Source organism: Montipora foliosa, chromosome 2 (genome assembly GCF_036669935.1).
Source record: "Montipora foliosa isolate CH-2021 chromosome 2, ASM3666993v2, whole genome shotgun sequence".
Lineage (NCBI taxonomy): Eukaryota > Metazoa > Cnidaria > Anthozoa > Scleractinia > Acroporidae > Montipora > Montipora foliosa.
The window spans coordinates 64,185,431-64,202,930 of record NC_090870.1 but is presented as its reverse complement, the minus strand read 5'-3'; the positions used below and the strand labels follow the sequence as shown (position 1 = coordinate 64,202,930).

The following is a 17,500-nucleotide window of genomic DNA, read 5'->3' as shown; positions in this document are numbered from 1 at the left end:
AAAAAAACAACAAGAACAACCACAACAGATCTTTTGTGCTGTCACCCATCCAAGTAATAACCGCTACCTAAACGGCTTAAATTCAGTGAGATGCGCAAGCACGTGGTTAATTTCCATATCAGACTGCGAAGGAGGAAAAAAAAAACTAAACGCATACGCGACCAGTTTTTAGCGTGGGATGCATCCCACGAATAAACTCTTAAGTCAAAACGTGAAAGGCATCGGATCGTTACTCGACCAAAAAAACCAAGTCTTAATCTTTTAACTATAACAAACAAATTCTTGTTAATTTTTATTTCATGACATCCGGAAAAAAAAATTTAAAATTCCACCTTTCAAACAACGAGAATGGAAAGCAAACATTTTTTTTTACACCCGCTAGTGTTACGGGGTAATCGATCATAGCTTAAATCCAGCCTTTTTCAAACTAAAAATTACATTACTTATTTGTATAAGCCACCTCATTTTCCTCCCCGGTTGTGTAACTTATAAATAAATATTTTCGCTTATTTCCGTCTATAAGGATTTCGGGTTGTTTTTCGTAAGCTGTACTTCACCGTATGAAGTTTACGATCATGGTTTAAATTTTAAATTCAGCCTTTTTTAAACCAAAAATTCTAAATTATTTGTCCAACCCACCTTACGACCACAATTTTAAATTATATTCGATTAAAAAAAAAATATCTTAAATATTATTTCGTTAATTTCCGACGCTCAAATATACCAAGATGTCTGAAAGAATAATGATTGTGAAAATTTATGACGTAAAACTTGAACCTGACGTCATTGGCGGCCATGTTGGTGTTCTGAACAACAGCGAAAAGTCTCCTGGGAATTTGGCTCTATTATTATGCAAAAAGAGAGCGACATTTTGCGTTTATTTTTGTACACAAACATGGCCGTCCAATCACTAAAGTGCAAACCAAGAATTGTGACACCAGAAAAACGCTGATTTAAAATATAACTTCTCCCTTATCGTAAGTACTTTCGCGACTATTCCATCTTATTCAACGGTTTCAATGAAGTAAAGATAAACAATGGGCCGCCCATTGTTATTGCTCACGTGTTATTGCTCACGTTGTTGTCAAGACTTTCATGTTGTTGTTGTTTTGAAGAGTACAGCAAAGAAATGTACTAAAATACTTGCCGCACGTGCAGCACGGCTATTTTTCATCTTTAAACCAATAATATTTCAGATTTGTGACGTTGTCATTGCCGTAGCCGTCTTTGTTGCTTAAAATAGAGAGCTTTAGCAACGACGACGGGAACGGCAACGAGAACGTCATGTAAAAACATAAATTCACGTTATTGCGATCACTTCGCGACTATTCCAAGCTTTTTAATATGACAAAGGTGTGGCGGTCCTTCAGGAATGAAACCGTTACGAGCGGCGCTAAATTTAGGTGAGAAAAATGAAAATTTATCTCCAAGTGCTGACGTTCTCCGTAACACCTCAAACTTGGTTATTTCACGTTGTTGCTTTGCTGACGACGGCAAAGAAATGGACAAAAATGAAAAACGCACGTGCGGGGCGTGCTAAGCTATTGTTTTTGTCCACTGAATATGCAACTTTGTGACGTTCTCGTTGCCGTCGCCGTTGTCGTTGCTAAAGCTCCCTAATACCTATTAATGTGCGCCTGCAGCCGAACGAGCGGCGAGGGTAAACCACCAATCTCGACCCCAGGGCTCTTCTTTTGACTGAGGGTGAGAACAACTCTGGGGAACCCTGAAACGAAGTGTCTTCTCATTGGTTTTCGTGAAGAACAATCAAAAGCGTCCCTAATTGGTGCATTCCTTTTAGCACGAGGATTGAGCAGGCGTCATAAGGTTCAAAAAGCCAGTTTTTGGCTATAAGAACCCTATGGGGTATGTTCTCCTACATAAAGTTCCCTGAGCATTGGGTTGCTCCGAGGTTCTGGTGACCAGTACGGCAAACTACGAGAAAGCCGGGAGAGGCAAATTTCTCGAAGGCTTGACGAGACGACGATGTTAACGAGAACGCCGCAAAGCCATGGGTTTCATGAGAAAACTATGATTCTGCGCGTCCTGTACGAGTATTTTCCACTTCGGTCCATTTCTTCTTAGGTACTTCTCTCCCAACAAAAAAAAGCGAATTGACCTGATCGGTTAAGTAGAGGTGTAGGCACACGAAGACCTAGATGATTTCCAATTTCTCACCAAACTTTTCAAGCCTATTTAAAGTCAAAAAGCTGACACGCAATTTTAATATCCAAAGTGTAGCGATAGCGAATCGAATAAAACAACGCGAAGTTATACTTTCAGTTAACGTCTTCTTCGCCGTCGCCAATAAGGGAATCTTTGCTGACATCACAGTCTACATTTTGTTTCACTAGCATACGAGTTTCCTGACAGAAGCCATCATGCTATTTAAAAATTGACTCCAAATGGTAAAAAAACTTCTTAAACTCATTTAAATCTCCACTATAAAGCTTTTTAGCTTTGATAATGAGCCTGTCATTAGCCATCAAAAACTGATAAATTCTTGGGTGCCAAAGCGCTAATGAACGCATACATCCTTTGTAAAAAATTTGAAGTTCAAAGTTCCAGAAATAGATCATTATGCGCAGCACTTTCAAACTTCACTACTTTATTCTTGGCTGACAGATCAGAAAACGATAACCTTGTCCTAATGAGGCAAAAAATGTAAACAAAGATTCCTCTATATTTTTAACATACCACCCAGCTCTTTTCAACCACTAATTACATTGGATTGGTATAGGACACAGCCCTACTGTGTTTAGGATTAGGCTCCACTGTTCCCCGGTGTATCGTATTGTGCCCACTGTTTTGTGAGCCAATCAAGAGAGAAGTTGTACCATCTGCGTCCTGCCATATCTTTTTGTATAACGAGTTTCCTATTCTCTGGAGGCACCGCCCCTTATCAACAGCTCCAACGTTGATTCGGATATGTTCACAAGCCATTTGTCACAACTATTGAGTAAACCGTACACGACAACAGAAAATGTTTTACTCGATTCTACTACACGCGTGACTCGCGAATAGAGACTTGTCGAGCGTTCTCTGCAAACGAAATTTCCATCCTCGAGCTCTTGAAAGAACCTCTATCGGAAATCTTCCACCGAAGCGGTCGTAGACCATTTAATATCACGAACAATAAGCCAAGTACATCTGCCATAACAGCCATCCATAGGTAGGTCTTCCCAGCAAGCGTAGCGATCACAATAGCGAGCTTCAGAATTACAGAAAAAGCGATATTCTGTGCCACAATAAGGCGACAAAGGCGTCCAAGTTCAACCAGCTCGGGTATTTTGGACAGGTTGTTGCTCATAAGTGCGACGTCCGCTGCCTCCACTGCTAAAGCTGTTCCTCCAGCGCCCATTGCAATCCCTACATTCGCCGCGGCTAGCGCTGGACCATCGTTGACACCATCCCCGACCATGCCTACAATGCTCTTCTTACTGACACGTGATTTTACAGATTCATAGGGCCGACGTGAAAACCAAATGGGTAAACAGCATCCTTTGGGTTGATCATCATCAATTATCCCATCATCAGCCTCCGTATTTCCAGTTTGTCGGTCTGTAATCCAGCTAAGCTTGTTCTCAGGTTTCATTTCAGCAACACACTCGTCTAAGCCTAGTTTAGTTTTCACGGCCAAGGCTGTCCGCGCGTTGTCACCTGTGATCATGGTAGACTGGACACGAAGCTTCCTCAGCCGATTGAGCGCGACCATACTATCGGGTCTGATAGTGTCTGCCAGAGCAATCATCATTGCTAGATTGTTGTCTACACTCACGAAAATCACTGTCTTGCTTTCGTTGCTCCACGTTATGTACTTGTCTTCCATGTATCCGGTCAAAGAGCTTCCCAAAATGCGCTGAAGGAATTCAAAGTTTCCAATCTGTACCAGATGACCATCAACAACACCAGAAATGCCTTGTCCCTCGTGAAGCTCAAAGCGCGAGACTTCCGGTAGACTAGAGTTTTGCGAAGCCACCATTTCGGCAACGCAACCAGCAAACTCATTGACAATGGCTGCTGCGAGGGGATGACTGGACTTGCTTTCCAGGGCGGCAGCTAAGCGCAAGACACTTCGTTCGTGCACACCAGACGCACACTCAACGCCAACAACTTGAAACTTTCCTTCGGTGAGAGTTCCTGTTTTGTCAAACGCTAAAACTTCTAATCGCGCAAGTGTCTCAAGATAAGCTCCGCCTTTGATTAGAGATCCCTTCTGCGCAGCCGCAGTGATGCCACAGACCATGGCAATCGGGGTTGACATGACCAACGCGCAGGGGCAAGCTATTACTAAAAGGACAAGCGCTCGTCGGCCCCATTCCTTTACCTCGCTTGCATAAGTTCCCACACCAGCCGCGCCAAGTATCGCAGGAACAGCGACAACGAGAACTGCAGCAATGACCACAGCCGGCGTATAGTACTTGGCAAACCGGTTTATCGCCAGTTCTATACTTGCTGAACCGGTCTGAGCTTCTTGAACGAGCTGAGCGACTTTAGTGACTGTGGAGGAAGAGGAATCCGATGTAGTTTCTACTTCCAAGTAACCATTTTGATTGACAGTTCCACTGTAGGCTTTTGAGCCTGTAGTTTTCTCGACAGGCACAGATTCCCCAGAAACTGAACTTTCATCAACAGAAGCTCGACCCGTCACCACTATACCATCCAATGGAATAAGCTCACCAGGTCTGATAGCGATGACAGTCCCAATGGTGACCTCTTCGACTGGGACGCATTCGCCGGAACTGGCCAATATTGCTACTTGAGGTGCTTTGAGCATGAGCCCCGAAATGGTCCGTTGAACTTTGTGCATGCAGAACTCCTGCAATGCTTCAGCGAGCGAGAACACGTAAACTACAGCTGCTCCTTCCAACCACTCATTGATTGCCAGAGTTCCTGCAACGGCGATGAGTATCAGTATGTTGATGTCGACTGAGAGAGTCTTGAAAGACACAAATGCTTTTTTGAGAACAGGACAGATACCAAACACGATTTCTGTAATGGCAACCCACTTATACCAAGAAAGCCCCACGAAGAACGCTACCACGGCTGTTAACAAGAGAAAGGTTTGGATCAAAAGATAAACGAAACAAGACTGCAACGAACGAGGAAGGGTGTCATTCTTTCCCTCAGACTGAGGAGAACCCGTTTCCATGATACTTGCTCCCAGGTGTACGCGATTGAGTGTAGTGACCAACTCGGAGGCTGATGTGACTTCCGGGTCGTGACGGACGTACGCGACCCTGCCGATAACGTTGACTGCTATGGAGGTCACGCCTTCCAACGGCTCCAGTGATTCTTGAACGAGTTTACCTTCCATTGGACAACATAAATTTTGCACGCGCAGTTTTGTCGTGAGCATGTACACCTTCGATTTCTTGCCACTGCTATCGCTGATTATTACAAGTGGTGATCGAGGAGGGGTGGGGAGATCCGGGTAAAATCCACTGCAGTCAGTCATAGATATTCTGCTCACTGATTTTGATCGTAATTCAACTTGAAGCTTTTTTTGACAACAGTCATCGTCTCCGGAGTAACAGGCTGTGCTGTCACAGTTGCAAGTGTCTTTTTCACAGCATTCATCTTCCGTGCAGGGACACGTGAAAGTCACACGCCGATTTTGTAACTCGAACGAATGACCATTACGGGCTTTGCTCTCTTGGTACTTTCCATCTGTTGATGTATGCGTTACAGGTGCAAGGAGAATGCGTGACTTATCAGTACTGTTGAGACAGGCTTCACTACCGCAACATGTAAGCTTACTATCAAGATCGAGTGACTGGTACGTGACATTGTGAGGTTTGCCTTGACAACAAGAACTCTGACATGAGTTGGTAGCCTCACTGAAAGAATACATCGAGCTTGCGTCTACACAGCAAGGCCTGCTTACGTCAGAATCGCTGTAGTTGTGCATGCGCGGTTTTTCCTTCTCACAAGAGCAGTCGAGTGGGCTTTGGCTCTTTGATGCTTTATTCCTAGAACAGCAATCTCGAAGTGGAAACGAGTCCCCAGCTGATGAATCCGACTTCGTTCCGTCTCGAGGCTGTTTTGGTGAGACGGTAGCATCCTTGCTGTCTTTGCCCCCAGAACAGCATTTTACTTCGTAAGGTTGATTGCGGAAGCAACCGCCAATATTTGCCTCTTCGTTTGACCGAGAGGTGTTGGCTGTATCGGTGCCTTCATCGCCAGAGCAACATTTAACCTGACAAGGAGGATCTCGAAAACAATCCTTTGCCTCTTCGTTTGACCGAGAGATGTTGGCTGTATCGTTTTCTTTATCGCCAGAGCAACATTTAACCTGACAAGGAGGGTCTCGGAAACAATCCTTTGCCTCTTCGTTTGACAGAGAGATGTTGGCTGTATCGTTGTCTTTATCGCCAGAGCAACATTTAACCTGACAAGGAGGGTCTCGGAAACAATCCTTTGCCTCTTCGTTTGACAGAGAGATGTTGGCTGTATCGGTGTCTTTATCGCCAGAGCAACATTTAACCTGACAAGGAGGGTCTCGGAAACAATCCTTTGCCTCTTCGTTTGACAGAGAGATGTTGGCTGTATCGGTGTCTTTATCGCCAGAGCAACATTTAACCTGACAAGGAGGGTCTCGGAAACAATCCTTTGCCTCTTCGTTTGACCGAGAGATGTTGGCTGTATCGGTGTCTTTATCGCCAGAGCAACATTTAACCTGACAAGGAGGGTCTCGGAAACAATCCTTTGCCTCTTCGTTTGACAGAGAGATGTTGGCTGTATCGGTGTCTTTATCGCCAGAGCAACATTTAACCTGACAAGGAGGGTCTCGGAAACAATCCTTTACCTCTTCGTTTGACAGAGAGATGTTGGCTGTATCGGTGTCTTTATCGCCAGAGCAACATTCAACCTGACAAGGAGGGTCTCGGAAACAATCCTTTGCCTCTTCGTTTGACCGAGAGATGTTGGCTGTATCGGTGTCTTTATCGCCAGAGCAACATTTAACCTGACAAGGAGGGTCTCGGAAACAATCTTCTGCGTCGTTTGATGGAGATTTGTTGTCTGTTTTGCTCTCTTTTCCTTCCGAGCAGCATTTGATCTCGCAAGGTGGATTTCGGCAGGAATCCTCTAGCTCTTTTTTTGACGGTTGCATAAATGATGCATGAGATGACGAAATCAAAGGAGTATATGCATCACAAAAATCATTTTCACAATCGCAAAAACCCTGGTCAGCACAAGGACTCCACTTACTAATACTTGTATCTTCCTCTCCATGGGAACAATCAATGCACTCACAAGAGTCTTCAGGTAATTCGTCTGAGCAGCATTCACAGTGATATTCTTGGCACATGTCTGGTATTGTCTATTGAAAAGAAAAATATGCAAGTGTGCCACTTTAAAACAAGTGAAAAGGTAAGGGAAAGGGAGGGAGCGCTGGGGAGTCGATCGCCCCTTACGCAAACCAAGAGATCAAAGACGAAAGCTAATCTCTCGCTAATGATATAACGAAAGTAGCGGAACGTGCCCAAGGCACGGGCACAGAGCACCATGGTTAAGGACGGTGCCTACTAGTTCAACGGTATTTTTGCCCCGGTTTATAATTATGCGGGATATGTAGATGTTAACAAGTGTTATTGAAATCGAAAAATAAAATTGGGGGTAACCACGCATTTTTCAAGATAATTCATGAACAACATTTGGAAAAAGCTTTAAAATACAAAGCCATGTATAGCGTTCTTTCTTAAATTGAAGGTTAATTAGCGCTGAAAAATGCATGGTTACCCCCAATTTTCTTTTTGGATACCAATAGTACTAAGATCTACTTTCTCTGCATAATTTTAAACCGCGCAAAAATATCCTTGTATCGGTAAGCATCACCGATAGGAAATCCGAGTATCTCAAGACGCGCAGAACGTATGCGCAATAACAATAGTAGGCACCGTCCTTAAGCAAACATGGTAACCTATCGATGCGAGAAATTTCAGTCACGTGGCAGCTCTCGACCAGAATCGAGGTTTTCCTCTGAGCCCGGAGGGCGGACGTATCGTCCGGTTGTTTATCATTTCACGTCCGGTACTTTGACGCTATAAATTTGTAGGTTTGTTGGCTTCCTCCTTTTTCTCCTTTTTTGGACTTGGGTATCTCAGGAAGCCATGGGCTGAAGAAACACAAGACAATCACGCGCAATACATCCTTCATAAAACAAGTCGAAAAGCCAAATAAATATTTCTTTAACTTGCATTTGCTAACTTTATTATTGCCTTTTCTGTCCGACTAGTTGGGTGATACTAAAACAATTAGACCCTTCGGCTTCGCCTCATGGGCTATTGACCGGTAGCCCTTGCGGGCAACGGGTCTAATTGTTAATTAGATCTCCTTGAGGGTTCGCTCCCAAGGCACTTGCAATCAGCCTTACAACGCGAAATAACCCTGTCCGATACTTTCATTATAAAATCGTGTACTTTGAAAAGCTATCGAAAACCCTGTCTCACAGCTTGTAATGCGATTGGTTCGATACCGAAGCCAAAAGCTAAACAATTGAAACAATGACCTAGACTTAAGAACAACAGAAGCTGCTTACAATACCAAACAGCAGCTGGTTACGAGAGCTGCAACATCACTCAGCGTTCGTACGTTCAAGTTTTCATGTAAGCCAGCCAATTCGTGAAATGTCGCCCCACTGGAACGCGCGTTTTTTGGCACAAAGTTGTATGGCCAGCGCGTACCGCATTTGAAACTGCATTTTAGTAAAGCAAGCATAAATATTAAAGACTAGCAAAAACCAAGCCACGAATTCTTTTAATGTCGTACAAGGAGGAAATAAGACAAAAAGAGCGAGAAAGAGAGACAAAAACCAGATAGAAGGCGACGAGTCAGTGATAATCAATGTGAAAGAAAGCGACTGACAGCACAAGAAAACAGGCGAAATATCATTCTCAAATCATGAATAATCCATAAGTTAATAAGCCAATTGCATCGCCCCATTCTGGTCACGCGGCCGCCGAGTTTGAAACCCAATGAAACACTACTTGCTGATTCACTGAATGAATTCAAACACGTGTGGTTTGAAATCAATAACTTTAAACACATGTGTCTTTGAAATCAATTAATTTCAAAAACAAGTACAGAATGGCTCTTAATTATAATTCTAATCTTCGAAAATACGTGCTGCCAATTTGTTTTTAAAATGGGTAGAATTGGGAACAGCACTGGCCACACAATCTTCTTCTTCCTCCTCCAAGCTTTTGGGGGGTCTAAAAGGGACTGAAATTAGAATTTCTTTTGTGGGAGAAGCAATTTTAAAAACTTGTGCTTCGTGCTTCATTGGATTTCCAAACGCACGAAACATTTGGACCACTCGGCCTTTTCAAATTTATTTATTTTACTATATTAGCTTCCCCATGTCATACACAATAAATGACACGCACAATAAATAACCTGAAAAAATGGCTGGGCAACCACAACAGCATAAGGCCAATTACTGTGGGCCCAGAGCTATAAAATTAATTTTAATTGAGGATAACAAAATATTGATAAAAATAATAAAAAACTAGATAATACTACAAAAGGTTACTGGCAGCATGACGTAGGATGGCATAGGCTACGAAATCCAATGAAGCACACTCTCTCGTTTTTGAAATATTAGAGACCTTTAGATTCTGGGACGAGGACGAGAACGAGTACGAGATTTAGCGAAAATACTTAGAAGATTCATTACCCGGACGATTAATCTTACTCTTTGTTAGCAGTGTAGGTTGCTCAGTTATTTTTATTGCTGGTAACTTAACCTTTTTGCTGATCCAAAAATGCCAAAACTGCTACCATGTTGTTGACTTGTTTTGACACGATGACATTCTTGCAAAACCTCGTACTAAAATGACGACGGTATCGCGTTTTTCCCGCCAAAATGACTCTGGTTTGCGCGCGCTCACTGTTGTTCTATGTGAAAAATATCGTATTCGTAGTCGTTCTAGAATCTAAAGCTCTCTATTACGTGACAAACCGGCCACGAGAGAGAAAGCAAGAAAGATCCCGAATAGAGAGACGAAATTATAGTGACAAACAGAGGAAAAGAGAGCAAGCACGATCTCGAGAAAACAGGCTGAATAATGGTAACGAAAAACGGCGAAAAGAGCAAGAAAGAGCACAGGAAAATAGACTAATTTATATTAATGAGCAGGCCAGACTGGTCTTATGATAAGCAGACTATTGTAGTTAAAAAAATTATGAAAACAGAAACATAAATAAATGATAATTGAGGAGCTCCACTTTTAGGCTTGCCTAAATACATGTATATTAAATTAAGCGAATGAGAAGCATTTATTCTACTGGATCTGTTGTATCAGAGTCTACAGGAATTTCAAACATGATCTTTTTGTTTCAAGTTTACCAATACCCAAGAGAAAATATTGCCCACGCTACCCAAAAATCTCTTGTGTCGGCTCATTAATCAGGATAAAACTCACAAATAAAATAAATCATCTTGCCTTAGCCGATAGAAAACGTAATAACATTTCTTTTGACAGCACCAGAAGGTTTGTTTTTCCGTCTCAAGAAGGACGATGACTTTCTTGTTTTAATGGACTGCATTTGGAGCCACTTAATCACGCGACCATTAGATAGTAATGAAACGGGTGTTGGCTTGTTGTAGCGGTCTAACTCGTGATAAAACAAAGGACACCAGTTTTTTTGGCAAAGTTTCAATTTCACCTAATGTTACTGTATTGCCCCATAACCTACTTGCTTCAATTCAGTAAGCACTATGAGACAAAAAACAGAAAACAATACACTGGAACGAAAAACGACACAGTCGAGGGATCTTCGTCAAGGTGAATTGCTATCGGCGACGGAAATTTGTATGCAGAACACGTGTGAGTAAAAGGGCTGGGTCGCCAAACACGACTCAAAGAAATAACACTGGCCAATCACAAAGATGGATGCAAGCAAATCTGCCAATCACAAGTACAACGAAGTACATGTAGTTGGCACTGAGCGCGGAAAAAAATGCACCTGGCCTATTAAAAGCCTTTGACACTATGGACCATGATATCCCTCTACATAGATTAAAAAGATATGGAATTCGTGCTATCCGTAACGTCTGGTTCAAAAGTCATCTTGAAGACAGATCCCAGTATGGAGAAGTTAACGATGTAAAATCTAACTCGCTTATTATTGAATTTTGGGTATCACCTCTCCGTTTCATCTGACGTAAACTCCTCCCCGTTTACTGGGGACAACACTAACGAACGAGAGTCTATCAATTAAGTCGACCGAGCTTAACTATTTAATTCTTCTTGCATATTCACGCACTTACAACGGGTGTGTAAAGACTTTTAGCGAAGCTCCAATTAATATACTGCATTCTCTACATTATGATTGGGTAATCACTTAGTTTAAGGTCATTCAACGTTGCGTCAACGCGTAGCCCGATCATTATCTAAAAATCGTAAAATATATGCGTGTTACTCTTTAAACCATATGTCAATCGGAACTTTAAGTAAAATGATATTCAGTGTCTCTTGATGATGTGGCAAACACACTAAACACGAAGTCTCCGACACATCTACCGGGGTTAACAATTCCACCTCAGTCATTCATTTCAACAGCGAGAATGCATCGTTTCCAAAATTTCAGTCCTCGCAGTATAACAGGGCAATTGCCGGTTGATCCTAGTTTAATGACCTGGTCTCCCATGAGTCTCCTTTAGCTCAGTGGCAGAACATCCGAACTAGTAATCGGAAGGTTGTCGTAGGTTCGACTCCTGCAAAGGAGCACTCGGATTTTTCCGAATATCCCCGAGGCGCCATTCGAAAAATATCACCTCCTCAAAACAGAGTAGTTTGCCTTTCTACCACCGTTTTGAGATGCAAGTTTACAAAGACTCATGGGTCGTATCCTTCCTAAATCCCATAATACACTGCACGTTCTTACATTGTTGGGAGTTGTTGCTTCCATTTGTACACAACTGCCAACACTATCCGACATTCGCAGAACCAACAACTGCCAACAACAGCGAGATTAAGCACGCGCGTCTTTGAGACGCGGACGGCATCCGAAGAGAACATTTCGCTTGCCAGGTCAATGGTGTCTCACACATTTTTATACTAATCATCTCTAATAGAGAAAAGATACTTAGCAATGCAAATGTGGTTGTCTGAAGACAAGTTAAAAGGGAAAACAGCTAACTTCCGGTTGCCGTCCGCGTGCGTGCGTGCGTGCGTGCGTGCGTGCTTAAGATCCCTAATGTTAGCTTTGCAGTTCAAGACACAACACAAAAGAACTCCGTTAAATTCCCAAATGTAAGTAACGTATCTAACTATGACAAATTTAAAATAACTATTTGGAAGGTTAAAAGTATTTTTAAAGATTTTATAGAATATTTATAGAAACCAAAGGTTTTCGACAGTGAGTTTTCTTCGGGGTAAAACAAGACCGACATGCACTACTTGCAGGTTTTATCAGGCAGTTCCCGATGGGAACAATAGATTGTCTCATACTAGGGACGTAAGATGGATTTAAGTATACCTGAGTTCTACTTTGAATGTGAACGTGGTTTATTTGTGTCGAAGTACATTACTTTGAAACCTTAAAAACGAGGTATCTTCAGAGAAGCCGAGGTACGATCTGAAGTCCACTTTTACCCTCCTCCACCGGTGGCCCAGTTGGTCGAGCACCGGGCTGCCATGCGGGAGGCCATGAATTCCACTCAAGCCGGACCAACACGTAGGGTCTTTAAATAACTGAGGAGAAAGTGCTGCCTTTGAAATGACATCTGCAAATAGTTCTACACTTTCCGGTCTTCTCAAAAAAGGACAATAAACTGTAGGCCCCTTCTCACAACCCCTCAATGTTCACAACATAAAAGTACCCACACACTATTCGCAAAGAGTAGGGCATGAAGTTCCCGGTGTTGTGGCGTGTCCTCTGTAGTATATCATGGTTGTACCAGAGAGTTTCAACGAGTTACGACTCCTAAGGTCCTGTTGGGTAAATAAACTGAAAAACTATGACTAACTGCGTATTTGAACAGATCAAAACATAAGGTGATTAAACGTCAAGTAAGTCTCGAGTTGACTTGAGTTTCTATCGCACTTATGGCCTACTTGGATCCCAGTATGAACTCCCCTAATTTCGCTACGTCACAGCGAGATTGTTTTAAACTAGGTTTCCATTATTGGATCATTATACTTTCCAAAATTGTGCGCCTGTAGAAAAATATGTTTCTCTAAGCCTAGCCATAGCACCAATTCACTCTATCCTTTCTATCAACGTATGCGGTGGTCAGCTCGGTGAAGATATGCTCCTCCGACCACCGCACACTTCCACCTATTATTTTTATCTTTTATTTCACAACGTTTTGTCATAGCTAATCGAGGGGGATTGGTTATGAAAACTTAAAACCGTCAAAAGCTAGAACAATGTTGTCGCAACCGATGTTGAATTGACCGTGACAGTGCTCAATCTTTTGTTTTCGCTTCGCACGGGTTCGCAAATTAGTTGCGCATAATTTAATCGAAAGATTTGATTGGTTACCTTCTCGAAAAAAGGTGAGTCTTGTGCACCTTCAAGGCTAAAAATACAGACAAAAGCAAGAATATACAAAAAGACTTGACGCGTTTCATGACCATCTCTGTGCATTAACTGTGATTTTGTTCTTAAATGGTTATAGTTCAAATCTGTACAATATCGTCGAAGTGTGAATAAACTGAACTAATCGTTTCGAGGGTTAAGCAGCCTTCACACGACACACCGAAGTTGGTAATCTCAAGTTGGCGTGTGTGAAAGACACAACAACAGTTGTCAAACATGTTGGCAAACTGCTGGAGACAACAGACCTTCTCTCTACTCTCGCCAACTTTTTCTGTGTCTTTTGAGTTTGCCCACTTTAGTTTGTCGTGTGAAGGCCGCTTTAGTCCTTCGGGCTCAACTAAATCTGACGGTTGCTGTTTGCCCAAGACTCGCTACAACGCCCGCAGAAAATAATGTAAACAGCAATGAGACAATCTTGTTTAAGTCGAACTTTGACATTGCGGTAAACTAACGGGTTTTATTTTTTTTTTAATCTCCCTATGAAACCAAAGCCTAATTTTGATGTTTTTTTCTTAGAGCGGAAAAATTTCTTTATTTCGGAGAGGACATGAAAGGAAATCTCCGCGCAATTGAAAGCGAGCTAACTTTGCGATATACTGTAAATCTACTTTACAACGCTCAAATAATCCACAAAAGGAGGGAGTTACGGCAAATCACACCTCTTTACTCCAAGGTTATAAAAGTCTAAAGCCCTGGCCAAACTATTGAACAAAGTTAGATTCCACATGCAACATTGTTGGATGGCAAAACACTCATTCAACATTGCTTGACAAAACTGATTCAAGTTCAAGTTGGCGCTAAATTTATAAATATGACGCTAACACTGAAACGAAAACCGCTCGCAACGATTGTGTTACTACTGGAGCTGTTTGAGGACGGAAATGATTGATTCAAATGAGGAAAACCCCAAAAATGGTTAAGGGAGCGTGTAGAAAAGGGCATGTTCACTGCAAGATATGATGACGAGAATGAGCTCGGGTCAATTTGCAGAAATTGTAAATGCTAATGAACCAGAAATCTCCAAACAGAGGACTAAAAGTGCCCCAGAGACATGGCCTTGCTTCATACTCACTGATGAAGGTTTCTGAATGTTGAGCTCATCAACTTCCAAGACGTCCCATATATCCTTGTCCACCATTTTTATTGCAAATAATGCTAGAAGCCTAGGCTTGAAAATAAGATAGCGACTTGTGATTGGCTAGCAGCACGAACGTGACTCGATTCAGGACACAACTTTTTTGGAAGAGTGGCAAAACACTTGACTGTCCAACACTTGATTGACCAAAAAATGTACATCTTCCAACATGGGTGGTCAAACGGTGGATAAAGTTGGATCGAGCTTAGTTGTAGCCTGTTCCAGGCCACCCCACTCATTTTCCGCACGCATTTTTTTCTTTCCCCACAATCTGGGAGCCTGGAACCGACTGGTAAAGTTGGAGCGTTGAATCCAACTTTTTTCGATAGTTTGGCCAGGGCTTAACGAGATTAACTTCGGTTTTGTTACGTTTGCAGCTATTTATGGCAAGTTGCTGCCTCGAATAATATTGTTGTAAATATTATTCGAAGATCGACGCAACCCCATCACTTTTGATTCTAGAAAGAATAAAGCGCTTGAGGAAAGCTTGTTACATGGACTACTGATGCAATAAATCGTTCATTCCAACACATAACGGATAGCAGGATGAACTAATTGTAAATTAATAATTGTGGTTTACTAATTTCATTACTTTATTTGTACTCAAGAGAGCGGATGATAGGTAAACGACATGAACATCATGAGAAATAAAATTGATGCGTTGCTCTCGCAAAAAGAAAGGTTGTAGCAATTCATCGCGTTGAGATGCAAACATAGCGCCTTCCGTCGTCTGTATTTGTCACTTTAGACGCCTATCGCGACCTTTCGACCGAGTACTGTTTGTATTCATCACAAACGTTGCTGGTAGGCGCTTTGTAACAAACATTAATGATGTGAAAGTTTTCGTAAGAAGCTTTCTAGCTAGCGCCAAGAACCAAATTATTTACACAACAGCGGAAGCAATTGCTTTCCGGCACAAGTTGAAATTGAAGCTAATTCAAGGTGTGGTATGTGAAGTAACTTCCTAAATTAACCTTACAGGTGACCTCACGGGTGTCAAAGGATTTGCAATTTCGAAGGAGAACTTGACAAAATCTGGAACAATTAAAGCCAACTAATTTCTTCTGCGGAACAATATGCCTTCACAGTTTTCCGAAAATGACAACAGAGTAATCTGCATAATAAAAGCTCGTTATAAGAACCGCTAATTCTGAGAAAACGTTGATCTTTCTTCTGTAGCAGCATTGTGCAACATACTTAGTTAAATTGCAACGTCGATTGTCTCTCTTTCAACATGTTAGAGATGAAGTACAGTAAACTTAGTCATAGATTAGTAAAACAGAGTGCTTGCAAAGGAAGATCACATCCTTCGTTCTAAAGCACCCCCCACAAGGAATGTAAACATGACCTTATCACTTGTAAACAAGGTTGACTTGGCACACAAGCAAAAGAAACATGTTACAGTCTAAAACACTCCTTTGTTTACAATATGTGATAGCAGATGTTTGGGAAAAACTGTTAGAGCTTTTCCGAAGAATTTTTTAGTGCTTAGGATTGTGTTACATTGAAAACACCTTATCTTCTAAAGTGGATTAGAGAAGATAGGGAGAATTGGTTAAGGTCTGGTATCAAGGAGGCCACCCACTCATATCTGTGCCAATCCACTCAACATACTGGTAACAAAGGAATGACCTCTCGTGGACTTTACACGTTGTTCAGGTAGTCAATAAAGCCATACATACATACATATACTATTTCTTAAGGCAGGTCAGTTTGCGGCAACCAGAAGGATGGTGTGGACCTGCCAACAACTTAATTAAAATCTATATTTATAAAATCTTAAATGAAAATAATAAAAGTTAACCTTAAAAAACAACGACATTTCGACCGTTCGACGGTCATTTTCAAGTTGAACAGTAAAAATTTTTGAATGCGCTAAAATATATGTAACCGATTACAAAAATGCTAATAAGACACTGACCAAAACTCTAAAATATTTACATAGAAACAATACACACACACAAAAGAATAAAAAATTGCGGCATGAAGAAACGCTAAGTAAATAACGTGTTGACGTCAAGTATAAACACTCTCTACTGAAGACAATGTTAAATCGTGCTTTCAAACTCTCATCGAATTGGCAGTTTTTCCATCAAGAATGCGAACGCCTCAAAATGGTTTTTGCTCGCCTGCATTATCCTGAAACCCTCATAGAGAACACCATCAGAAATTTTATCGAAATGAGAGTTACTGAGAATGTAAGTTCTAAACAGCAAGTATCCGACGAACAAGATGCCCCCATCATTGTGTTACCGTTCAAAGACCAGAAATAGTATTTCCTGGCCTGTCGTACAGCGAGGCTCTAGTCGCGTCTGGTCTCCAGACCCTTGCCACGCGCTGTTGTCAAGCTTGTGTCATTTTTTTACACGATGCTCGCGCGCAAGAGCCACTACGCATCGCAGACAAATTATCATGGTCACACACTCAGGTCAGGAAACACGAATTTAATTAGACAACCATGTAATACAAAGAGACTATGTGAATTCGTAACATATAAGTATTCATAATATTATATATTCTAGTACAGTCAACTCCCGCCTTGCGGACACCTCGCTATTACGGACACCCCGCTAATTACGGACAGCAGCTAAATCCCCAGCGAAAGTTACAGACGTTTGACTGAAATAAACTCCCGCTATTACGGACTCTCGCTATTACGGGCTTACGGATACTTTATTCGGTCCCAACGTTACAATTTTATTGTTTTCTCTCTCGTTATAGCGGACACCGAGCAGCATCTTGGAAAATTTGCACACATATCAAGTCTATTTTTTCTGCTTTTTTTTATTTATAGAGGGGAGTTTAAGTTGCTAA

The 17,500-nt window shown here is 41.8% G+C and overlaps 1 protein-coding gene across 1 annotated transcript in view; it reads right to left on the bottom strand.

The window, feature by feature from the left end:
• Positions 1-17,500, bottom strand: part of LOC137985448 (uncharacterized) — a 24,057-nt gene that overhangs the window by 334 nt on the left and 6,223 nt on the right. The window contains exon 2 of the mRNA XM_068833077.1: positions 1-7,324. This exon is cut by the window's left edge and continues 334 nt beyond it. Coding sequence (XP_068689178.1) covers positions 3,002-7,312 — 4,311 coding nt within the window. The 5' untranslated portion in view covers positions 7,313-7,324 and the 3' untranslated portion in view covers positions 1-3,001. The remainder of the gene's footprint in view (positions 7,325-17,500) is intronic.